General features: G+C 44.0%; 2 protein-coding genes across 2 annotated transcripts; one reads left to right on the forward strand and one right to left on the reverse strand.

Moving 5' to 3' along the window:
* Positions 1-244: 244 nt before the first annotated feature.
* On the reverse strand, positions 245-6,480 carry PSMB1 (proteasome 20S subunit beta 1). Its single transcript, XM_006265330.4, has 6 exons — positions 6,313-6,480; positions 4,326-4,433; positions 2,938-3,019; positions 2,159-2,288; positions 1,053-1,159; positions 245-538 (listed from the first exon to the last, which is right to left on the reverse strand). Exons 1-6 carry the CDS (start codon positions 6,420-6,422, stop codon positions 353-355), a joined length of 723 nt encoding a protein of 240 aa, XP_006265392.1. The 5' UTR covers positions 6,423-6,480; the 3' UTR covers positions 245-352.
* A 149-nt stretch (positions 6,481-6,629) lies between these two features.
* On the forward strand, positions 6,630-26,377 carry TBP (TATA-box binding protein). Its single transcript, XM_006275162.4, has 8 exons — positions 6,630-6,856; positions 8,510-8,749; positions 9,763-10,091; positions 11,217-11,304; positions 17,342-17,433; positions 19,535-19,702; positions 20,746-20,840; positions 25,244-26,377. Exons 2-8 carry the CDS (start codon positions 8,696-8,698, stop codon positions 25,321-25,323), a joined length of 906 nt encoding a protein of 301 aa, XP_006275224.1. The 5' UTR covers positions 6,630-6,856; positions 8,510-8,695; the 3' UTR covers positions 25,324-26,377.
* The last annotated feature ends 198 nt before the right edge of the window (positions 26,378-26,575 follow it).

Below are 26,575 nucleotides of genomic sequence, written 5' to 3' on the forward strand. Positions count from 1 at the left end.
TGCTTACTGTAATATTAACAGTGAAGAACACTGGAGGGGAAAGCTGGCTTTCTAACTTAATGGGCGGTTCTATGCCAAAGGGTCTGTGCCTATTCAGTGTTTGAACTGGCATGCAACATTTAGTTTTTCCATTTACCAAATCAAGTGAACACCCCCGCAATGCATGACTTGATCATCCAGAAAGAAATACCACTCCATATAGATCCTAGTGATGTTTGTTGAATAATCACATTTACATTTCAAATTTCTTGTTAAAAATGTTTAATAAGACTTAATGTCACTACAGTACAGGTAATCAGACCTCTTAAAATTAGGTTACACGTTGCTGATTTTTAATGAACAGTGCACTGATTTAATCTCTCCGTAGTTGGACAGTCTCCTCTTTAATCCCATCTTTTGTGACAACGCAGATCTGAAGTGCATCACCAGTGTATACATCTCTCTCAGCCGCAGAAATAAAGACATCCTTAACTAGCTGCAGAGCCTTGTCCAAGGACAATGGTACATGCTCCACATTTTGCATATTCTTGAAACCAACCTAGAGAAAAAGCAACACTGAATTACCTTTAGTTAACTAGACTTTTAAAAATCTATGAAAAAGACAGAGAGTCCCTTTGGTTTGTAAAATATTGTCTTTAATACCCAGAACTGTTAGGCTTAGGGTCATACTGAAATTCTAAAACAGACTGATCTTTTTGGAACACTGAAATACTGGCTGAGGTATTTATGTTGAATGATATAAAAACTGACTTTGGCTGCACTACTGGAAAAGCACTAGCAATGCTACCATCCCTTCTAGTAAAGGTTGAACAGGGCATAGAGCTCTGGATAGGACAACTATGGTTTCCTACTTCCAAAACCATATATACAGAAAATGCAACAAATTCAAAGTGGTATACTGATCCACTTTTCACAGGATCTTCCAATACAAAAGGTTTGAAAGGGCTATGAGAAATCATGAAAAAAAATCATTAAGAAGAAATGAGGCACACTTCAGTTTTCTGGATGTGAATTAAATGTCTTTAGAGCTAGTAAAATCTCAACTACTTTACCTGGTTGTCAAGCAGTGGCTGTAGCATAGCACTTGCTGACCCCCCAGCTTTGAAGGAGTCTCTCTGGTACGAACCCACTGGATCAAAGCTATACACAGCTCCCTTCCCTTGAAGAGAAAAAATGTTTACAATAGTTATGGTACATAGAAAACAACAGTACACAAACCCTACTTTAGCATGTACTACTTCGCAAAACACCCCAAGATGAGATTAAATAACTTGATCTCTGTATATATCTTCCAAGGATAAAGCCAAATCTGTTTCTTGGTCAAAGCCATAGACTATACGGTCCCTGAGGACACCATGGCTACAGTTCAACCAAGCCCTTGAAAAACTTTAAATCATATTGCTTCGGAGGAATGTCTTATTCAGCTATTATTTTCCTGTGGAGGTTATAATTTAAAATAGAACTTTAATTTTCCAGGCCACTCAAAGAAACATACTGTTGGAGCAGCACTTGCTCTGTTTTACAATCCTCTACCACTGACAGTTTAACAGCCTGGGACGTGGTTAGCAATAATAGTGCAATAGACTCAACGAAGAACTTTTTGTAGGAAAATTTATTACATTGTTAAGTTACTTGTATATATTTGACCCCATATTTTAAAAACAAATCCCATATTCAAATCTGTTTCCAGAACAGCCTGAAAGACAAGCAGTATATTTCATTCCTACTTAAAATATTAAGCATGAAAAGACAGAAAGGTAGAACCTGTTTTATCAAAGTTATTGTTTCACATGATATAAAACTCTGCTTATGCAGATGATCTCTAACAGCTCTCAGTTTCTTTGAGTTAATACATAATCAAACTGTTCAGAGAAAAACAATGATATATCAAATGCCTTGTGAAAGCATAGAAACAGGTAAACTGATGGACAGTCATGTTCAGTTTCCAAAGGGACTAATACATTAAGATAGCTTTTTATATACTATTCTGAGATCCTCAAATATTGTAAGTGAAGAGCAACATACTCTATGTAAGTACAGAAGTACCACAACTGTCTCTATGCTTCTCTACCAGTCTGCTTCAGTCCTGAAACAACTAGTTTTCAGCTCCAGAAATGAGTCCCTCTCCCTTCCCCGCACACCATAACTTAAGTCTTACCTTCTTCGTCAAGTCCACCGATTATGTTATAAACATAGTAAGGAAAGAAGCGTCGAGAATACAGGATTGTTGACAACATTGCTGCAATAGCCCCAGTAGTCATCGTCTTGTTGTTGGAATGCTTGTACATCTACAATCAAATGCAAAACACAAGCAGGTTAAATACTAAAACAATAGTGTATATAGAGTGAATTCTAAAGATTATTTTTACAGAAAGAAATTTTCATACTGTGCTTTATTAAAAAGGAAGCAGATGGACAAAGCAGAAGTTGCGACTGGAATGCATACGATTGCTAAAAATAATCAGTCTAAAAATGAGTTTGTCAAAATTTAAATGTGGTGCATTTCTTTTCTTGCCTAATGTATCAGAAGTTCAGACACCAAATTTGTGTCCTACAAGTTTTGAAAGAACAGATATCATTACCTGGTTATAGTACTGTTAGGGTATTAAAACTAGCTTCAAGATTTGCATATTCAATATTTTTAATTTTACTCAGTTAAAATAGGAAGCATTGCATTACACTGGACACAACCAATGTCAGGAGAACACCCGAATCAAAACTATGACCCTTTTTAATTCACTAGTTACATTTTAAGTTCTTCATTTGGTCACATTATTGCTCTATTACACTTGACTAAGAGTAAGGTTCTTACAATTTTTTTGTTTGTTTTTTTTGTTTGGTTGGGTTTTTTTGGGGTTTTTTTGTTCTTTGTTTTTTGGGTTTTTTGGGTTTTTTTTTGTTTTTTTACATACAAAACATTATTAATATTGTAACTACCTTTAATCTTGCTTCAATAATTTTCGTAAGCGTAAGGCAGTCACCATGAAAACCACTGCATCCAATGACTGTTTGGTCTGTTCTGTAAAATGCAAAGTTTGGAAAATGTTTTAGCGTGCCCCATGACTACAAACTATCATATCACCACTAGCATAAAATCATTTGAAAAACATGGAATATTTGTATACCTAGCTTCCTTTAATGCATTGCATCAGCCTGTTCAGTAGGAATCTGCAGACCCCCAAAATGGAAGCCACTCAGATGAGTGGTTAAAAGTGAAAAATTGTAAAATAGGAGAAAAAAATTCTAATCCCACTTCTGCCAGGTAATTTGATGGGTATGCGATTTAACCAATTTGCCTTACATCCAGATTTACAGATTTTACCAGTGCTTTGAGGTGGAATAGAAAAAAAACTATACAGATACAGGTTTTTAATATTAAACCATTATTAAAAATTAGAGGGAGACAGATACTTCAAACCTAAAAGCATTTACAAACTCAACTATGAAATATACCATTCATAGGATGTCATCTAGACAGCTGTAGAGCACAATTAACTTCAACAATCTAAAGATGAAAATATTGTCTTAATTCATGTTTGTCAGTATTACCAAAGCTACTTATTTCAATACAAGAGATGGTGCCAAGAAAACCTATCTTGATACTACGAGGAAGCTACTGATATGCTAAGGAGCTAGCCAGGAGAAACCTGAACCCCTGAGAACTGTGCCAATGATAGCAGAGGGCTTGCCTCTGTAGCTAGTGGCAGCCTAGAGTGGGAGTGAGGCATTTAAATGCAAGTAACAATAAACTTGCTGAAACCAAGGGGACACTATCCAGCTGCTTTGAAGGAAGCATATGAAGAATGTGAAACAAGTTTGATAATGGAATTGCTGACAGGTTCCCTGATGGTCTCCAGTGAAGTAGACAGCTCTGAAGTGCCAGATGGTCTACTGAAGCAACAGTGAAATAGTGACATACCTGGGGTATAGCCAGCAGTGGTAGCACTTGTGTCCCAACTACCAGGCATCCAGAAGAAACAAAGCCACTTGCTGCAGAGCTAAGCACTGCTACAATTAACTGAATCTTCTCATTGGTATTCATCCAAAAAATAGTCTGTCTACTTAGCTTGTATTTTTAAAATCAAGTCTAATTTGGTATTGAAAAACATCCTTTGTCAGTGAAATTCAAGTATTAGAGTCAAACTAAGAAATATGATCTCAATTATGGCATTACAAGAGAGTACAAATGCAGCCAGATTGCTTTCTTACTGAAACGTCCTTTTGCAAATGAAAATGCTAGTCATTGACCCTCTACAGGTTACTAAGTTAATCAGTGGAACAGATCTTATAAGCAAGTTTTTACTTTGCCCAAGATTAAAACTTACAGTTTGTAGCATTTGGGACTGTCCCGGCTATGAATTGCATAACCTTCACTCAGTCGTGTGTCTGAGGCAACGACAGAAAAGTCTTCTCCAGCAATTGCCAACACGGTCCTTTAAAAAAAAAAAAAAAAAAAAAGTAAATCAATATAGAATTACAATTTCTAACATAAACATTCACTCAACAGAGAGGAAAAGGCACACCAAATGAGTGGTTCTCAGTCTGGTTTGAAAAGATTTGTCAGTGATGGAGCAGCTTTCATTCTACAGGAAGTTCTATTTCTTCCTACATGGCATAAGATTTGTTTTCTTTTTTCATTTTTTAAGAAATGGAACAAAAAGCGCACTGTTGCAGCTCATTTACATCTACATGCTATGTGGGATGTGTGTGTAAATTCAGTTATAATTAAGTTTACAGAAATCAGAGGAATTCAGCAGACTAGCAAGGTGACAGAAGCTTTTGGTGAGCACTGTAACCAGCCTAAAAACTGGCAGTAATTCAACCCTAATAATAGAAAGCCTTACGAATGGCAAGATGAAACAGCCCACAGATACGAGGCAAATCTGTAATTAAGGAGCAATGCTCTCACATTCCCCCCCCCATATTCTTTTCAAATAGCCAACTGTCATAGCTGCTGCATGTGAACTGTGGGCTTATGAACTAGGAAAGCTGCTTGGCACCATCTGCCTTAAAATGCAGTCCAAACTATGAAAATGCTTCTGGACCAGTCAATTACTGGTGCATCAGGCTAAGAACGTAAAGTGCCATGCTGGGTTGGACCAATGGTCCATCTAGCTCAGTACAGCCCCACGTTCTCTGCTCAGTGCCCTCCCTTCAGAAGTCTTGTTATAAACCTGTAACCATCAGTCCTGCCCATTTTCTTTTGAGGTGTCCTGGGTAATCAGCTGCCGTGCCTCTAGTGAACAAGGGAGGCTTATAGTTTTTGCGATGGGCCTAGGCCAACGTTTCCCTTGGCATAGCAAATAGACCTGTCTTCAACAGTGTCAGAAGTGGAAACTAAAGGGGGAGCATCAAACCAGACCTAGTGATCAATCCCCTGTTCATCACCCTCCTTAGCATCTGCCACTCTTGGTTTAGAGACACCAGAGAAAACATCTACCATACCATTCAAAAGCCATTAACTGATCTATCCTCCATGAATGCACCCAGGCCCCTTTTTTGAAAGTGGCTGTGCTACCAGCTCCTACCACCTCCTGTGGGAAGTCAAGGTTCTGGCCAGGGGAATCTCAGGCTGGTGTGAGGTTGTTTCCTCTCACTCATCTGCTCACATCTCTGGGAAGTTTCAGGGGGAAGCTGCAGCCCAGTCTGTTAAGAGCCATGAGTCCTGGATATGGCACAAAGGGACAGAACTGCTCATAAGAGCTGCTATTTCTTCGGTCAGAGCACGGGTCCACTCTCCCCATCTCCTGTGTCACAGGGCGCCTGCTTCAAGCGCACCTGGTCGCTGCCCCTCTTCCACCTCCTCCAGAACCTCCTGCTGAGGGCCTGGCTACACTGCTCCCTGCACCTTTTCTTTCACAGACTTCCCGCCCGCAGTCCCACCACGTCCCGGGACCTCCTGGCCAAACTAGCCATCTGTAAGACCAGGAAGGAGGCTGTGGTCGGGAGAAGCACAGGCAAGTGCGGGGCCACTTCCCTGGCGCTCTTCCGTTCACATCACCACACTGAGTGTCACTGACCGGCGTCCACAGACTCCCTCGACCCCTTCAAGGGGCAGAGGTGCTAGCCAGTGTGCTCGGTTCGGCGTCCACTTCTGATGCCTTAGTTATTAACCTACGACCTCAAAGATTTTGGGGGTCAGAAGGGACTTCAGTAGATCATCCATCCTAACCCCCCGCCCGGCAAACCCTTCACCTCCCCCCCGCGCCTCTTTTCCAAGCGGGGCGGCGCCTCCGCCGCTGGAGGGGACCCCACGCGGCCGGGGACAGGCAGGGGCGGCCGGGGGAGGGGCAGGCAGCCGGGGCGGCTCACCCGCCGTTGAAGGTGTAGGGGGAGAAGCGGTGGCTCGTGGCAGCGCCGAGGCCGCAGTCCCGCCTGAGCCCGGGCTCCGCATAGCCAGCAGCGAACGCAGACGACAGCATCCTGCAGTGCCTCCGATCCAGGCCGTGCCTGCTGTCTCACGGCAAAATGGCAGCACCGGAAGCGGAAGTCCTCCCAGCCTCGCTCTTGAAGACGCTCTAGGTTCCCCCTCCAACTCGTCTGCTCCCAAGGTGGGGAACCACCCCCCTCCACAGCTATAGGGCGGCGTGCGGCGCATGCGCTGAGCTGGCAGGACCTTTTTCCCAAGCATGTCACCCCGGGGGCGGTGTTCCCTAGCTCCGGGAGGAGCCGTGTAGTAGGCTGCTTTGCCCTCTCTCAAGATGGCCGCCGAGCGGGATTCGAGGGGAGGGGGAAATAAAGGCTGCTACGGGCGGAACTGACGCATTTTGATCGCGCGGCGGTGTAGGCTGGGGTTACCATCGGTGCTGCAGCCGACGCTGGGTCCGGGCAGCGGGCGGAGGGCCTAGAGCGGAAGGTACCGGCCTCGCTTCTATTCCCCCTTCGCGCGCGGTGGGGGGCGGAGCCTGCTGATGTCGGGCCCGCGCGGCCCTTCCCCGCCCGCCTGCGGCGCGAGCGCTGGTTCCAAGCGGCCGTTGGCGTCTCCCCCCGCCGGGCGCTGCAGGGCCCTCACCCCGTCCCCCCGTGGAGCCGCTGGGGGAGCGGGGGGGGGGAGCCCAGGGTAACGGTTCTGCCCCCCCACCCCACGCGGGACCCGCGCCTCACGCATCCACGTGGGCACACTCATGCTTCACTTGTTTATAGATTATTATTAAATAAGCAATTATTTATAAGGAAATATTATTAAATTACAAATAATAATTATAGTACTAGGTGAGCAGGTTTTCTCCAGGCTTCCCTGCTGCCAGAAAAGAAACCTGGGAGTTTTCCCCCTCCCCGGCGAAGCGGTTGCTGTAGAAAGCCATACCTGCTTGCACTATGGTGGCCATCATAGAGGACAGTCTGCTTTTCTGTTCCTCCATCCTCTATTGATATGAAACCTGATGCCATAATGTCCTCTATTTTTCTCTTCAAGAGACCCAATGCCTTTCTCTTCAAGGAACCTGACTTCTCTTTCTTGAAGAGAAAAATAGAGGACATAAAGGCATGGGGTTTCATAGCAGTAGAGGACAGAGGACAACCAGACTGTCCCCTATGATGGCCGCCCTAGCCTGCATGCACCCAGCATCTGGCCTCAGAGAGGAGCGGCCTGGTTGCAGCGCACTGGTGTGCTACCAGCGGGCAGGCAGGGCAGTTCGGCAAACCGCTCCTTTCTCGTGGGAGTCGGCTGTTGCAGACTCTCATCTCTTCTTGTCCTCATTGCTGCACATTTGGGTTTCGTAGACTTGCATTTTTTAATAGGATAACGATAATAATAATTATTACTATTATAGTAGCGTGAGAGTGCACAAACACCAGCAGAGTCTCCCCATGCCTGGAGAAGTGCTTGTGCCCAAAAGCTTGCAAAAAACGATCTTTCCAACTATTGGGTTGGTCTAATAAAAGATCACACAGTAAGTTGTAAGAAGAATTGATAAAATATTAATATTGCAGTGATAATCCAGTATTTTACATTGTTGCTAAAGGAACACATCCTAGCATTGAAATTCACTTGAGAGAATAGTGCATTGCCCAAATAACCCTGTCTGCTAGTTTTTCATAACATTTTTTGTGCATCTTCATGGTGAAATGCCTCAGCGCTTTATGCTGGTTCAGGCTGGGGAAGGAGGTTGTTTCCCTGGTCATTTTTTGGGTAACAGGATTTTGCTCTTAAATGACTTCCAACTGCCTGGAACTCGTGAACGCTTTAAAATTATGGTAAGACTTTAAAGATATCCAGGTTGTAATTATGGTAAGACTTTAAACAATTTTAAGCACATTTTGCTGATATATTTGGAAGTCTTCATAAACAGTGGTTCAGTCCTGAAATCACTTGTGTGTGCAGTCCTGCTGAAACCTACGGGTCTGTTCATGTAAGTAAAGCCACTTGTATGGACAGATTTTTAGGGGAAGGGTTGTTTCTATGGCAGCACAGGTGTGTACAAAGAAATGTGTTTAAAAATGTACTTAAGATGCGGCTGAATACATTTTTAAAGGTGCTGTTACCAAGAGTGTTTTCTATCTTTTTCAGGTTTTGAATTGTGTTTTAGATTTGCAACACGTTTTTCTGGAGCTAATGTTTTTAATAATCATTCAGAAGTGGCTGAAAATCTAGTTGCTGGAATGCTTTAGGGGAAACGACTTCTTTATCGTGTGGAATTATTGTTCTTGAATTACTGGAAATAATTCTGGCCTGACCAAAGAAGTAATTGGAATCATGGATCAGAACAACAGCTTGCCGCCCTATGCCCAAGGACTGGCATCACCTCAGGTAAAAATAAGATATTTAAAAAATTTAAGTGCAGGATAAAAGTCTTTGCAGAAAGGATTTCAGTTTCATGTGTAAACAAACATGAATAACTCCATTAGATGCTGACTATATAAATGCTTACAACTACAACAGCTTAGTGTGGTGATCTGCAGTCCCAGGAATATTTGCTTGATGGAAACTTGTTTGAAATTTTAGGCTAAAAGCAAACTGGACTGTCCCTTAGCCTTTTATAGTCAAAACTTAAATGACAATTGACTTGAATTAACTGTGATTATTCTGAGAGACACTGTTAATTTGAATACTTCACAGTTAGTTAATGTAGCACAATGGTTTTGGCAGTAGTCTGTAAAATCTGGGGTTTGTGTCTGGGGTTTGCTGAGAGAGAAAATGCTCAAATCCAAATCAAAACATTCATTTGTTTTTAGCTTTGGTAGCATTTTTAAGTGTCTCCAGTTTCTGATAAAATATTATTTCAGTGTAGTCAGATATTTGCAAAACAAATCCTTAATATTTGTAAGGAAATGCATCTTATGACCCAAAATCTCACTGGCTTTTGTTTTTTTCTAATTGAAATGTATTCGAACAAGGCATTGTGGTATGCATACACTGACACTGAATAATCCTTTCCTGGTTGGTGGAGAAGAGAAAGCATTATCTCTATTTCAGTGGTTCCCAAACTGACAGATTACATACCACCAATTTAAATTTAAAGTACCACCAGCAAATTTTTGTCATATAAAGTCATTATAATAAATCTGTTAATGCTACCACTGACAGGTTGTCTGCGTACCACTGGTAGTACCCATACCACAGATTGGGAACTGCTGTTGTGAGACTTTTTCTGTGAAGTAAAATACACTTTGAGGGATATTAAGTTCTTATTGTTTGGGCTGGTGAATATGCTCAAGCAGACATACTTGTTCCTAAACTCCTTAAACTTCTGTCTGATTTTCCTCCTAAACTAAATGGCATCTGGACTCCATCTGCTTTATTTTTTGTACTTTCCCTTCTAGGGTGCCATGACTCCAGGAATTCCAATTTTTAGCCCCATGATGCCTTATGGCACTGGACTGACACCGCAGCCTGTCCAAAGCACCAACAGTTTATCTATCCTGGAGGAACAGCAGCGGCAGCAGCAGCAACAAGCAGCACAGCAGTCCACATCACAACAAGCAACACAGGGAACATCCAGTCAAACTCCACAGCTCTTCCACTCGCAGACTCTTACTACAGCTCCTTTACCAGGAACCACACCACTCTACCCCTCTCCAATGACTCCTATGACCCCAATAACTCCTGCTACGCCCGCGTCTGAAAGCTCTGGGATTGTGCCACAGCTACAGTGAGTATACTTGGCATTTTTCTAATGGCTCTTCTCACTCTTGGGCTGAGACGCTAAGTTTTGCTAGCACAGCTGCATTGTGTATGAGTCTGATCCATCTGGATGCAAATATGTTGACAAGAGGGTCTTGCCTCGCACAGGTTCTGTGGTTTAGGGGGTACTCTAGCACTGAAGATGCCTCTTCTGCTCTTCTGTTTAGCCTCTCTGCCAAGGGGCTGTGCTGCCATAGCTGTACACAGCAGTCATATAATATAGGGAGGACTTTGAATAATGCTTCTGTTAGCATAATTGTTCTATGGCAGAAGTAAGAATACTTGCTGATCTCTTTCAGCTATATATCTAATACACACTGGGTTGCTGAGCATAATCATGTGTTTGTGGTGGCTTGGAAAGTGCATATTGTCAAATAGACACAATCTTGACTTCTTCACCACATAACCTCAGAGACTTTCGAGGATAGCTGATTTAATGCTTGAGCTGTGAGAGTCTTTAAAATATTAAATAACTACAGTTTGCTGGACATGCTTTTCCTATTTTATTAATAAAGTGTTAACACTACACCTACAGATTTGCTACAGTAGAAAAGGGGTAGTGAGAATCTGCTAGTCAAATATAGGTGGAATTGTGCCCAGTATCCTGTCTCACCATGTCTACAAGATGAGACGAGAATGAATTTATGATCAGAAAAGAAAGATAGAATTTAGATTAGGATTTGGAATGCCTTTATTTAGCAACAAAATGGGGAGCTGTGATCCTTACTGTAATTTATAGAAAAAGTCTGGGAGGGGATGATTCTTGGGTACTTTGTATTAAAAAATAACGTTCTTTTGGGTGCAAATAATATAGAGACTCACTTAAATGGTTCATTTTTTTTAAAAAAAGGTCTTTATATTGTGTTGCAAAAGAACTTTTTGACTATCTTGGGGAAACAAAACATCTTTCTGTGAACTCAGAACTTTGCTACCACACTGTACCAAAATAATCCTTGCAACCCCATCACAGTCAGTGGAGCTTTATTGTGAATGTATTTGATGCATTCTAGTAGCCACTGTAGTTTTAGAAAGAGAGAGAACTCGAGTGTCCTTGATGAAATATAACCTTAACCACTCTCTAACTCATCTTCAGGAATATTGTATCCACCGTGAATCTTGGTTGTAAACTTGACCTAAAAACCATCGCACTTCGTGCTAGAAATGCTGAATACAATCCCAAGGTAAGAGGAAAACTTGTTACCAATTCACCTGTTAGTACTTGATTGCTAGCAAGGGGTAAAGTCTCAAGCCTAGGCTGTACCGATGCCCAGCTGGCATAGCTGTACTTGGAAAAGCCTCCTCGCAGACGCAGGCTTATACCAGCAAAAAGTATTCTTTCAGATAGGCTTTTACCATTTTGGTGAGTGAGAAGCTGTAGCATGAAAAGCATGTTTCTACTGGTATAACTGTCTGCACAAGGACTTGTATCAGTATAGAAATTTGGCACCTAGCCAGTGTTGCGATCCAGGCAGAAGGCAAGACCTGGCCTTAGTAATTGCTTTCCATCTGCAGGTGCCCATGTCTCCAGGCTTCATCTGCAAAGGAGATTGGGAGTCAGATGTCTCTGTTTTTGCAGTTTGGGTCTCTGTAGTCCTTGTGCGGGCCGGGCCCCGATCCCACCTTCGTCGCCATGTACGGCGGTGATTCCGATCCTATTCTCGTCGTCATGTGCGAGCCGAGGGCGAACCGGGGCAAACCGGACCCGTCTTCATTGCACACGGGCTGTGGCCGGCAGCCCGGGCACGCAGGGCTGAAGAGAACCACGGGGCGGTTTAGCGCACGCGAGTTAGAATTAGCTACGGAGGCGTAATGGTTGATTGAAACGGTTGTTTACTTACACCCAAAGATGGTATTGGTGTAGGCTGGACAGGTTTCCAGGCACAGCTCCCGCTTGGATCCTCACTAGAGGAACACGACAAATTGATTGCTTCCACGGAGTTTGCTAGGCTCCGCGGGTCCGGTTTGGTTGGGTTCGAAAAGTTTCCCCGGAGTTACTTAGGCTCCGCGGGTCCGAAGTTACAGGAAAGGGATACGTCTAGGATTGCGCTCGGCGACGGGGAGAGGCTAGAAGCTAAAGCTCCGTAGGCTCGGTTCTATTGCTTCTATTGCCTGCTTAGGGGAGGCACGTCGGGTCCGTGAGGGTCTGCAGCGCTTGGAGATCTTCACACAGAATCTCTCTTGTCCTCCCTCCTCCGACTTGGGCGGAAACTACCCAAGCCTTTTCTATGGCTAGCAAGCCAATCGCTAGCCACCACGTGTGCCTACATTAGGAATGGGCCAATAATGTGGCGCGAATCCTAATACAAATGGCGGGAACTTCTTTACAGCGTGTATCACTATGATGCAAAAGAGATGCACACTGCAAAGAAGCTATAATCTGGCGGGAAATCCCCCGTTGCACCAGAGTTCTCTCTTGCAGCAGAGAACTCTACCGTGCAAAGAAAGTGACAGATTGGTGGGAAAATAATTTAGCGGTGCTGAAGCGCGCGCACAAACAAAAAATCACACCTTTGGGTTGTGACAGTCCTAAATGGAGAGAGCTGCTGCTGCTTTTTTTTTTTTTTTAGAGCCCCTTTGTGCAATTAACTGATGACACAAGGCTTGGTTGTGACACTAGAACCACTTCTTTCTGCCAGCAGAGTAAGATCAGTCCTTGGAACAAAGGGGGTTCACTGGCCATCTAGCAGCTGAGGGAAGGTATGTGTAGACATGCCTGTCCCTTCTGCCAGCTGCTGCAGCTTGTTTAACAATGTGCCCATTTTAAGGTGAATTTTGTGCCCTCTAGCACAATTGATGAAGTGGAGACTCCAAGAGTTGCACAGGTGTGCATGTATTTTGGCAGCTTTCTTGTGGTGGCTGCTGTATAGCTGTGTTTACACATAGGATGGTAGAGCCCTGTCCATTGCTCTGTAGGTGGGCACCCCAATGGGAGGATCTCAGCTACACAGTTTTTGGGGGATGGGAGATTGCTTCTGGGCTTTCCCTGTAGCTTGCTCCTTCAGTCTTTTAGCTAGGGGCAAGTGAGACTAGAGGACATCTAAACTTCAAGGTCTCTGGGCTTGTGGCTTGCATATAGGATGCATGCTGTGGATTTAGGAGTATCTGAAGCCCCAGGATGAAGAGTCTGGGAGAGTGGATACTTGCCAGTGGTAGTGCTGCACAGACTTGAACAGTTGAGCTCTGCTTAGTCAATAGTATTCAGAACTGATTTGGTCTGAGACACAAAAGTTTAAAAAAAAAACCAAAAAAAAACAAATGGTACACAGGAGGACAAGATGCCTGTACCAGAGAGCTTGCCTTCACTGAGGATGAAGTGATGGTAACATGTTTTAAATAACTGTATATGGAACACCCTGGTGGCATTTTGTCTTTTAACAGTAGCTGGAAGGCAGTCTGTTTTAGGAAGTATCTTACAATTGACTTCTCCTGGCTAATCATGTTAAAACTTTGACTTGTCCTCTCAGCAGTATGGTTTTAATATGTTAATTCTTCTTTTTCCCCCTTCATGGGGTCATGTCTGAAGAGTTCCAAGTTAAAAGATGCACTACCTGAGTTCAGCATGTGGTAGGAAGGAGGTTGATGACTTGAGTTACAGTAGAAGACCATGAGGCAAGTTTAATTGGCACATTCTAAGGCAGGAAGGTTTCCATAGTGATGGTGGAAGTTTCCTCCATGTTCCAAGCTGCTGGAAGTGGTAGGTTGCTGTCCCTGCACTACACTGAGGATGCCCGTCTTCCATAGAATCATAAGTTTGGAAGGGACCCCAGGGCAAATAAATGTATAAACTTTAAGATCCCTGTTCCATATGCTAACTGGAAAGAAAGAGAACTTTTTCTGTGCTCCCAGCAGGGCCTTCGGGCCAGGGTGGACCACTTGGCCACCTGGAACTCTTCAGTCTGAAAAAGAGAAGGCTGAGAGGGGACTTGGTAGCAGCTTACCCACTACATCAGGGGTGTGCATCAGGGGCTTGGTGAACAACTGTTCACCAGGCCACCCTTGGGGAAAACCAAGACTAATGGTCACACACTTCTGGAAGACCACTTCAGGCTCAACATTAGGAAAAACTTCTTCACAGCTGGGGTGTCCAGACTGTGAAGTAAGCTCCCTGCAGATGTGGTGCAATCACCTACCCTGGAAATCTTCAAGAGTAAACTGGATGGTCACCTTACTGGGGTTACCTAACCCCAGTTGTCTTTCCTGCTTGGTGCAGGAGGCTGGACCCGATAACCTTCCAAGGTCCCTTCCAGCTTTACAATCTATGAAGCTATTATGAATGTTCCATAACCTCTACTGCTCTGCCTCTCTTTCAGTGTTCTTGGTCCTATAACGGAGTGTGAGGGTCTCTCTTATTTCACCTCCCTTCCAGTGTCCATATTTGAGCCTTCTCACTTAGTAGTTCCAGTTTCTTCCTCTGCTCCTGCTTAAATTTGATGGTACAGCAAACTGAAATTGATCTGATTTTCTTTGTTTTAGTCCATTTTTTTGTCCACTAAGTTCTAAATATCAGTAGTGAGAGCAGATGACTGATAATTTACTATTCTGTAGGGCAGTAGCAGCAGAGACCCTGGAATGGTTCATGCACTGACTTAATAAAATGCCTTATCTTTTCAGCCGTAACAACTGAAAGTTTGCATTAAAACATTAGGTTTAGATGCTGTTGAACTGATGGTATTTACTCATTTATGCCTTAACTAGGGTTCCCATGGATTTTTTTTTTTTTTATATCCTGGCTTTAAGGAAATGCCATGGTGGATTTAAATTCTAATCTAGAGGAATACAAGTGTTCACACATACATATATGTATGGAAATGAAATGGCAATTAGAATTGTACTTTTTTTGTAAATCCAAAGACAAAAAATTAGTTTCACAATCACATGTGAGTGGGATGCAATTGCAGCAAAAGCAAATTTGGGCAGCATCAGGAATGCTGCTTTTGAGGGAGGGAGCGTGTGGCTATGTAGAGTTTGTGGGTTGTGGTAGTCATGAATTAAGCATCAGTTTCTGTAGCTGGGAGAAGAGGACTTTATAGAATACCTTTACCAAGAAAAACCATGCCTATCAATCTTTGCCTTAATCTAAGCCTGCTAAAGGAACAGCTTGCTATCTCTAGCATTCAAGGCATTAAATGTTATACATCATGCTTGCAAAGGCATGTTTAAAGGATGGAGCTAGGTTTAATTGTGTGTATTAGTGTGTGTTTGGAGTAATACATTTAACTTCTGGTCAGTAAAACATGCCCCTCTGGTTTCTATTTTCACCTTTTCCACAGCCAGTGTTCTGATGTTGAACTATCCTTTGTAAAATGAAGGCTGCTGTAAATTTCAGTACCTTTATAAGATACAAGGAGAAAAAAAATCAGCTAAAAAAAATCAAACTTCCATCTGCAAAGCTTTTGCCAAAATCTATAAGTATGACCAAAGATTCTTATAACCAGAGATCACAGAGAGAAAATCTTTTTCCTATCATTATTTTGGTGCATTAGACAAAACTCAAGTATATTGCCAAATTCAGTTTCCCTTTTGGTTGCATGTTTCCCACATTAACAGTGTGTGAGCCGGGCCCCGAGCCCACCCTCGCCGCCATGCACGGTGGTGATTCCGATCCCATTCTGGCCGCCATGGGCAAGCCGGGGGTGAACCGGGGTCGTACCAGACCCGTCTCCGGTGCACGCGGGCTGTGGCCGTCAGCCCGGACACGCGGGGTGGGAGAAACCGCGGGATGGTTTTGTGCATGCGAGTTAGAATTAGTCACGGAGGCGTAACGGTTGATTGAAAAGATTGTTTACTTACACCCAAAGATGGTATTGGTGTAGGCTGGATAAGTTTCCAGGCACAGCTCTCGCTTGAACCCTTGTTGGAGGACTCTGACAAAACGATTGCTCCCATGGAGTTTGCTCGGCTCCGCGGGTTTTGTTATTTGGTTCCCAGGCCCCCGGAGCTGTTAAGACTCCGTGGGTTCGAAAATTGGGCTCGGTCCGGTTTCTGTTACCCGGAGTTGCTGAAGCTCCGCAGGTCTGGTTAAGTTGGGTTCGAAAAGTTTCCCCGGAGTTATTCAGGCTCTGCGGGTCCGATAAGTTTTCCCTGGAGTTTGCTAGGCTCCGTGGGGTCCGAAATTATAGGAAAGGGATACGTCTAGGATTGCGCTCGGCGACGGGGAGAGGCGAGAAGTGAAAGCTCCGTAGGCTCAGCTCTATTGCCTCTCTCTGCCTGCTTAGGGGAGGCGCTCCGGATCCGCAAGGGTCCACAGCGCTTGGAGACCTTCACACAGAATATCTCTCTCTCCTCCCTCCTCCAGTGTTCGTGGAGTCCTCCAACTTGGGCGGAAACCACACAAGCCTTATGTACGGCTAGCAAGCCAATCGCTAGCCGCCACGTGTGCCTAAATTAGGAGTCGGCCAATAACATGGCGTGGACTCTAATACAAATGGTGGGAACTTCTTTGCGGCGAGCATCACTACGATGCAAAAGGAATGCACACTGCAAAGAAGCTGTAATTTAGCGGGATATCCCCTGTTGCACCAGAGCTCTCTCTAGCAGCAGAGAGCTCTACCGTGCAAAGAAAGCGACAAAAATGGTGGGAAATAATTTAGCGGTGCCGAAGTGCACATACAAACAAAAAATCACAACTTTGGGTTGTGACAAACAGGAGACGAGCATTTTAATAGGGATATGGTGATAAAAGCACAGATTTGCTGGAGAGTCAGAAGGCTCAATTCTCATTTCAAATTGCCCATAACCTGTTTTGAGGTCTGAATCTCTAGAGTTGCTTACAGATGGGGGGGCAGGGGAGGTGGGAACAGCACGCTACTTTCAGCTCAGTGCACTCCTGTGCCAAGCTCAGTGCATGCCCAGACAAAACATTGCGTCAGTTTACTTGGCTTGCCCAGCATCTGTATAGCTCATGCACTTCAGCAGGGCTTTTTGGCGCTTCTATCTAATAACTGATTGAATCAGCTATTAGATAAAGGTACCAACAAGCCCTGCTGAAGCACCCAATCTATATAGACACTGGGGAGCTGGGTCAAACTGACACAATGCCTCTTCCAGTAAAACTCGGCGGGGGGGGTGCTTTTATTTTTTACATCAGTTAGCACCCTAGAAGTGTAGTGTGTAGAATCAAGTTGATGGTTAGCAAGTGTTCGGCTGTACTAATGCATATACGTATGTGCAGCTATCACGGTAGAAAGATGACTAATAGTTTCAGTTTCTGCATTTTAGCGTTTTGCTGCTGTCATCATGAGAATAAGAGAGCCACGTACTACTGCACTTATATTCAGCTCTGGAAAAATGGTGTGCACAGGAGCTAAAAGGTATGTGTATGTGTCCTATATCTGCTTATTAATCAGCCTTTTGGTCAGGCATAAAACTAGAGTGTGCAGCAGCATGGCAGCTGTGTGCAGTTAAACAGGCAGTGCATGGGCAGGTAGGAGAAATTAGCAGGCTGAGTACTGAAAAGTAGGCATTGCTCAGGGGCAGACCTTCCCGCCATTTTTGCTGAGAGTCAAACACTTCCAGGACTGAAGGAATTCAAACGAAGACATACAGTATATTTGTTAGGGCCCCTCTACACCTCCAAGTAAAATTACAGTGGGATTTAATGCACAATCCACAGAAACATGTCTCAACATGTGCATGGCAGGAGGCGTGATCATGGGATTGCAAATCAGACCCTATTAAGGTTTGTTGCCTGTGCAGGAGGAGCCTGTTCCCGGGCTCACCTTTCACCAGCAAGAAGCAAACTCCTATGGTTGGGAGCCCCCTCAACTGACTAGGTACCCCACATGCCCCCCAAAGGTGGGAGACCATAGCTGCTGTGATTCCACCCAGAGGGGCGCACCACAATCCAGTGTCCCCACAGCTGGGAGCTCTGCTCAGCTGACGGGGCTCCCAGCCGCAGGGGCACAGGCTGCACGTGCAAATTAAAACTGGATGGAAACCAGCCCTAAAGTTGTTATACATTTTCCAGCAATACCTTCATAGCTGGTTGGACCTTTTTAAGGCACCATAGCTAATTTGCATATGTAGCTAGTCTAAATTCATTGCAGTTTACCAGGTAATTGCATAATATATGTAACCTGTAGAGGTCAGGTGGGTTACCAGATGTTCTGACTTCACTCTCAGTGGCTGAATAAAGGTTTTAAATTTAGTTTCCTTAAGAAATGATGCAATTTGTATGAGAGGCAAGGATTTTTTTGCAGGTGATCTTTTATTAGGCTAACTGCAGGGGGAGGGCCTTGTACCTTCTCACTGCAGTTGATCCAATGAAAGAGATCACCCCACCTCATTAATTTGTTTGAAGCATTCTTCCTATTGATTTTAAATTTTCTTGAAGGAATGAAATCCACCTTACCTGACTTCCATGCCAACTACTGACTTGCACAATTTCGAGGCACTTAACCATGCTGCTTAGTTTTCTCATTGTGTTTCAGACAAGGGACTTGAATCTGGTCCTAACTCATCCCAGATGACTATCTTAACCACCAGTTTCTCCATCTATAAAATGACAATACTTATTTCTCACAGCTGATGAGGATTAGCCAGTGTGTACCATATTTGATGGGAAGTACTATGTAAGAGAGAGTATTTGTTTATATAGCGCTCATCACTGCACCTGGCTGCTCCACAGAAATTTAAAACTAAAACAGATTTAGTGGATAAGAAAGGCATACTGTTTTGTGGAAGGTAAATAATAACAGCCTGGAAAGAAAGAGCTAGCAATAATGGACAAGGCTTCACAAGCAAACTGAGCAAAACCATTCATGAAACTTTTTTTCCTCTGGTGGAATTTTTGAAATCTCAACACAACATTTTCTTGTTCAGCATCTCAGCCTAACTAGACATCTTTTAAATTTCCTTCCCTTCTGGAGGCTTGAGGAGGGGACAGACCCACCAGCATTTCAATAGCAAATAGCTTGCTGGTTAAGGTGGTCATTTAGGATTGGGGAAACCGAGGCATAAGTTCCTGGTCTGATCTGGGTAGAAGGATTTGTAGCTTCTCATTAAAATTAGATTGTAACGCATCAGCATTTTCCAATAAAAACACTTGAGATATTCCTGACCAGCCCTGAATTTTAATCGAGAAGTTTTATATGTTCCAAGTTTCGAAGATTGCAGGGGAGCATGATGGGTATGCTTTCAGGGGGAGTTGGGTAGAATGACAGTTTGGCTCCATAAAGAGTAAAATGTGAATTTACTCTCAGGCTTCTGACAAGGCATTAAAAAAACTAAAAGCAGGTTACCAGTTTAAGCTAGAAACTGATTCCAGCAGTTCCTAACATTGCCTGTTTCAGGATACATCTTTAACCACTCCATCTCCTTCAGCTTTTCTCTATGATATATTTTACATTTAATGCTGATAACTTCTTTGATATTGACCAGAGAAAATAAAATGGTGGTTTCTTCTCCCTCCAGTGAGGAGCAATCCAGATTGGCAGCAAGAAAATATGCCAGAGTTGTGCAGAAACTGGGCTTTCCTGCAAAATTCTTGGACTTTAAGATTCAGAACATGGTGGGAAGCTGTGATGTGAAATTTCCTATCAGATTAGAGGGACTGGTACTTACACACCAACAATTCAGCAGGTAAATAAAAGGCTTAACACTATTCATTTCTTGCTGCCTCCTGTTCCATGTAGAAGTATTTTGAAAGAGAAGTCCCCTGAGCTGAGTCTTTGTGTGAATGCTTCATAATGTACAATATTGAGATGTTGGTAGGGTGAGATGGGAGAGGCTTAACTTACTGCATTTCTTTTTATTTAAGTTGGGTGCGGCAGCTGCAGAACCCCGGGGTCTTATAAAAGATTAAGAAATAATTATCAAGCTCTGATGTACGTAAGATCAGTGGGTGAGATTTCAGTAAAACTTGCATAAATGTTTCTTTGTTGATAGGGAGAACCCTACAGTTTTATTCCCCTTGATCCTATGCCTCTTGTTTGGTCAGCTTCCCCAAGATACTAATCCATTCAAACAGTCCTCCCTGCTACTGCCTTAAAAGCTTTGTGGAGCCACCTTTCACTGTACATCTCTGGTCTTACAGATGGAAGTAAATGCATCCAGTCTGTTAGATACCCAAACCCATCTGTCAGAACTTGAGATGGGTGGAACTGCCTGTCTACAGGAATGTCGCTGGGTAAATTTGCAGAGACAGATTATATTGTAAAATGAACAAAACAGAAAATTAGCAAGAAATATTCAGTATTGGGGAGGTTGTGGTGTGGAGAGCAGGTAAGGATACAAAGTTGGGTATTGAATTAAATACGTGCAAAAACCTTCACAGTTTCTCCATGTGTCTGAAATAGAGAAAAGACTGTTTAACTCCTATTGACTCAGATTAAATGACACACACAAGAAATGATGACAGAGCAAACACAAGTTTAGAATTCAAGAGGCAAAAGTTAACTGATTAAACTCTAATTATTAACTTGTGGACTTTCAATTTGTATTCCTTGTGTGTATATTTCTCTTGTGTGCGACTTGTTTGAAGCCATTCATTACTTGCCGTAGAAGTTATGCCAGGAAAATCCAACTTCCACTGCTAAGGATGAGAAGGATTAGCCTCATCAGTGACCCTGATTCACTTGTTAGAATTCCATAGTGGTTGCTTGACCTTTTTGCTTTCTTTCCAGTTACGAGCCAGAGCTGTTTCCTGGCTTAATCTACAGAATGATCAAGCCAAGAATTGTCCTGCTTATTTTTGTTTCTGGAAAAGTGGTCTTAACTGGTAAGTAACCAAGATGACAGTATCTGATTTTAATAGTTCAAACTATAGAACTGGCAACTGTGTTTTTTAGTGCCTTGTAGACTGCTAAAGTAAAGCAAGTGACAGCATCAAATCAGGAAAGTGTATTCTTTGCTATTCATCATTTGCTGGAACGATGATCAATCTGAAACCAAAAATAGGCTATGGAGCATTTTAATATTATGGTCCAGGTGCCTTAATGAAATGTATATGAAGTTATACTTCAGGCTTACATAAATTATACCAAGATTCTCTGGCCCTCCAACCACTACCCTATGCTACTTATCTATGTGGGCACAAATGACAGGGCTTGGAACAATCCCAGCCGGGTCATGAGAGACTACAGGGCTCTGGAAGTGGGGCTTAGGGTTTTGGGGGCGCAGGTGGTCTTTTCCTCACTCCTCCCAGTTGTGGGTCATAGGCTGAGGAGGGAGAGATGGGTTGAGGTAGTCAACCAGAGACTGTGGCACTGGTGTCATCATACAGGCTTCGGCTTCCACAATCACGGCCCGCTCTTTAGTGAGGGAGGCAGTGGGCTGCTGGGAAGAGATGGCCTCCACCTCACTGTGCTGGGGAGGAGGCTTTTCTCAGCTAGACTTGCTGACCTGCTTGACCGAGCTTTAAACTGAACTCGCTGGGGGATGGTGGGAGTACCGCCACTGCAAGCCCACTGGGCAGTTTTTGTAAACCCAGCAGGCTAAGGCACTCAAGGGAACCCACCCCTACCCCAGCCCCAGAGTGATCTGTAGAAAAGGCAAGGGCCCTGAATGGGACACTTATGTGCCTATACACTAATGCCAGGAGCCTGGGGAACAAACAGGAGGGACTGGTCCTCCTGCTAAACCAAAACCATTACGATCTCATAGGGATAATGGAGACCTGGTGGGACTCCACTTATGACTATGGCCACAGGTATAGATGGTTATACCTTGTACAGGAGGAATGGTGTGGGCAAAAGGGACAGGGAGGTAGTTCTTTATGTCAAGGAAAGCTATGCATCCCTGCAAGCTGACATTGGCACCTGGGGGGTTGGGGGGCAATTGGAAACTCTCTGGGTCAAAATCCATGGTGAACAAGGCACAGGGGACACAATGGTGGGGGTCTAATGCAGACCTCCTAGCCAGGTTCGAGAGCTTGATCAGGAATTTGCCAGGGAATTAGCTGAGGCTGCACGCTCCTGGTGCATGGCTGTTGTGGGAGATTTCAACTACCCAGACATCTCGTGGGAAGAGCGCTCGGCCACATCCAAATGGTCACAAAGCTTCCTTGTGTGTGGATGAGCTCTGTCTGACTCAAGAAGTCCATGGACTGACAAGAGGCAAAGCGCTGCTCAACCTGGTACTGGCAACGGGGGATGACTTAATCAGCGACCTAATGATTAAAGGGAAGCTGGTAGACAGCGACCATGAGCTGATCACCTTCACCATCTGCCGTAAAGCAGGCAAGTCGGTCAGCAAAGCAGAAGTCCTCGACTTCAGGAAAGCTGACTTTGACAAGCTCAGGAGGCTTGTTGGTGAGGCCCTAAGAGACCACAACCCAAAGGGGAGGGGATTTCAGGAAGAATGGTTGCCCCTCAAGGGAACAATCCTGAAAGCACAAGCAATGTCTGTCCTGTCTCAGAGGAAAGGCAGCAAAAGGGCACAGCAGCCCCCTTGGCTCTGCAGGGAACTAGTGGACCTCCTGCATCTAAAAAGGAAGGCCTATAATGGATGGAAGGCTGGATCCACCCTAAAGGAGGAGTACTCTGCACTGGTCCGGACCTGTAGGGAGCGAACTGGGAAAGCCAGGGCTGTGACTGAACTCCAACTGGCTACCAGTATCAAGGACAATAAAATGTTCTTTTTTAGATATGTGGGGAGCTGGAGGAAAAGCAAGGGTAACATTGGACCCCTGCTAAACCATATGGGTCAGCTGACAACCAATGCCCAGGAAAAAGCCAACCTGCTCAATGGGTATTTTGCATCAGTTTTTCACCAGCCCCAAGGGACGGCCCTGCCCAATATGGTGTGGGACAGCCAGGGCGAGGGAGAACTATTACCGCACATTAATGTTGACCATATGAAGGAACACCTTTGAGAGCTTGGACACCTTCAAGTCAGCTGGCCCTGACAGCTTACACCTCAGAGTACTTAAGGAGCTGGCAAGCATCATAACTCGGCCACTGGCACGGATCTTCAAGAACTCGTGGCACTCGGGCGAAGAGTCCAATGACTGGAAGAAGGCCAGTGTGGTACCTATATTCAAGAAAGGGAGGAAAGTAGATCCGAGGAACTACAGACCCATCGGCCTGACCTCCATCCCTGGGAAGATCTTGGAGAAAATCATCAGAGACCATTCTTGACAAACTGGCTGATGGCAGCTTCTTGAGGGATAGCCAGCATGGGTTTGTTGCGGGTAGGTCTTGCCTGACCAATCTCATCTCCTACGACCAGGTGACATATCACCTGGACAAGGGAGAAGAGATTGATGTCATATATCTTGACCTTAAAAAAGCTTTCAGTCTGATATCCCATGATCATCTTATAGAAAAACTGGCCAATTGCAGCGTCGGCTACATCACAGTCTGCTGGCTGGGGAATTGGCTTCGAGGTAGGACCCAGAGAGTGGTAGTTGATGGAAGTCAATCATTGTGGTGTGCCGTGACCAGTGGGGTCCCCCAAGGCTCCGTTCTTGGGCCTATACTTTTTAACATCTCTGTTAATGATGTGGACATTGGTGTCAGGAGCAGACTGGCCAAGTTCGCTGATGACATCAAACTTTGGGGTAAAGCATCCACGCCCGAGGACAGGATGGTGATCCAGGCTGACCTTAACAGGCTCGGAAAATGGGTGGATGAAAACCTGATGGCCTTCAGCTCTGAAAAATGCAAGGTACTCCACCTTGGGTAGAAAAACCCGCAGCATGCTTATAGGCTCAGCAGTGCTATGCTTTCTAGCACCGTGGCCAAAAGAGACTTGGGGGTCATGATTGACCACAAGATGGATAAGAGCCACCAATGTGATGTTGCAGCCAGCAAAGCGAACAAAACTCTGGCTTGCATCCATAGATGCTTCTCAAGCAAATCCCAAAATGTCATCCTCCCACTGTACTTGGCCTTGGTGAGGCCGCAGCTGGAGTACTGTATCCAATTCTGGGCTCCGCCATTTAAAAAGGATGTGGAGAAACTTGAGAGAGTCCAGAGAGCCATATGCATGATCAGAGGGCAGGAAAACAGGCCTTATGATGAGAGGGTGAGAGCTATGGGACTCTTCAGCCTGGAAAAGCACAGGCTCAGGGCGGCCCTGGTGGCTGCCTGTAAGTGTATAAGGGGTGTGCATCAGGATCTGAGGGAGTGCCTGTTCACCAGAGCGCCCCATGGCACAACGAGGTCAAACAGTCTCAAACTCCTCCAAGACCATTTCAGGCTGGACATAAGGAAGAACTTCTTTATAGTCTGAGCCCCCAAGGTGTGGAACAGACTCTGGACTCCTTTAAGAGTCAATTGGACGTTTATCCTGCTGGAATCTTGTGACCCCAGCTGACTTTCTGCCCCTGGGGCAGGGGGCTGGACTCGATCTTCTGAGGTCCCTTCCAGCCCTAATGTCTATGAAATCTATTAAATGAAATGCATGCAAAAACATAGTAACTTAAAAGCATTTTCCATCGGGTATAAAGTGTCACTGCTTTGAGAAGCACAGTGAAGTATCTCACACATGAAATGCATAGAAAATAAGCTAAACAGTTAATCTAAATTACTCCAAATAGCATATTGGCAAGAGGCAATGTTAGTAAGAAATTGGGCCACCTTTATCTGTGAATTTGGCAGTGGAGAGGAGGGTGGTTTGCAGTGGTGTGGACATTCCTTCCCCCCCTTCAGTTGACTGTGCCATAACTGCCTTTTTTAAGTCCCCAAAAGCCCAGAGCCTTTTTTTTTTTTTTTTTTTTTTTTTTAAGTCCCCAAAGCCTGATTTCCCCACTGCTACCACTATCCCTGGCCACCCCAGACCCAGGGGCTCCAAAGCTGCTGTAGTCTGCTCCAACCAGATTCTGCACAGTTCTGGCCTCAGCCAGGGGCAGCAGGAGCAGTGGGCAAGTTCCTTCTCCCTATGAGCCCGGGAGCAGGCTCAAGGGAAGGAGAGTGGAGAGGAGAGGAATGAAGGGGAGGGAAGTTTCTTACCTGTTTAAGACTTGAGGGGTCCCCTGTGGCATGGTCCGCTTGCTCGTGTGGGCTGGGAGCTGGGGTGCAGCTGTCCCTGCAGTACCAGTGGCTGCTCCCACATCCCACTTGACAACATTTTGGATCCATCCATGTATATATCTGGATCTAGATACAGATGTCAAGATTGATAACTGAAACTGCTAGTTCTTGAGTAGAATGCATGCACTAACTTTTTTCTTTTTTGTAGGTGCAAAAGTCAGAGCAGAAATTTATGAAGCCTTTGAAAACATATATCCTATTTTAAAGGGATTCAGAAAGACAACGTAACAGTGTTTGCATATTTTTAAGAGAAACATTGAGGTACATTTGAAAAGGTATTGCATATGGCACAGCAGTGACAAGAGATGGACTTTCAATTACTGCAACACCAAGACTTGGACTCTTCTCCAGTTAGTGCCTAACTCCCTCATCCTGAAAAGGAAGCTGTGTTTTTATGGATTGTGTCTATTGGGTTACTGTGAGTTGCTTTGCTGGGCTGTTCTTGGAACAGCCCGTACAAATTTTATTTATATTCTGGCTTTTAAATAGTTTTAATGTCAGTTCTTTTATTATGAACCCATGAGTTGGTAAGTTGGTTTAAGAGATGCTTTTAACCATGTCGTTAGATATATAAACCACTTCAGTTGCTGTACATATAAGTTTTAACATTCGTCCATAAACCATGATTTTATAGGCTTCAAAAATTGTTTTTCAAATGTTTTGGGGCTTTTTTTCATTTTGATACTTTTTTTGTGCCAGACACATTCCCTGTTTCCAGTGTTCAGCAGGACAGAGACTACCTTTATTAATGAAAACGGCTAGCTGTATATATTCCTCCTTCGTTGGGAACTAAATGTCAGATTTCTCTCATATCTCTACCTGTACAATAAACACTGTTTATAAAACCATAAGAAAAACTGTCTTAATGAACCTAAAAGGTAACACTGCTTGACCTGTGCTGCTGTTAAAGTGGTAAATGCATGCTGTAGAAAAATGTAATGTATTCAATACTTGAGTCTTTTATATGACTTTCTTAACAATCCAGTATTAAGTGGCAAATGCACTATTTTAAGTGATTTTTTTTTTTAACCTATTTTTCTCAAAATAGTGACTTTCACTTGAACCCAGCTTGCATATAAGAAATCAGGTATTTTAGGCAGTGTTAACATTTGAACTCTGCTGGGTTTTTTGGATCTAATTCTAATTAAAGTGTTTATTCTCTTCTGCTTGGCTTTACTAAAGACTTGGTTATGAACTCAGTTGACATCCATGTTGCGCCTCACCTGTGACATGTAATATAACTTGTGCAAATCAAATACATTTTTTACATTGAAACTGAAAATGTGGATTGGAAATATTGACTTGATTTGTGGTGTTTTTAAAGGTATTTTGTGAAATCAGGCCCGAACTCTTGACATTACACAGATTCTAAGCTTACAGTACTGCTGTTTAAACTCTTCCAAGTAGAATTCTGTGTCTTAAAACTCGGTATACAACAGAACCAACCTTCCCCTGTCCCATGGATGATGTGTAGTAGGTG

Source organism: Alligator mississippiensis, chromosome 1 (genome assembly GCF_030867095.1).
Source record: "Alligator mississippiensis isolate rAllMis1 chromosome 1, rAllMis1, whole genome shotgun sequence".
Taxonomy (NCBI): Eukaryota; Metazoa; Chordata; order Crocodylia; family Alligatoridae; genus Alligator; species Alligator mississippiensis.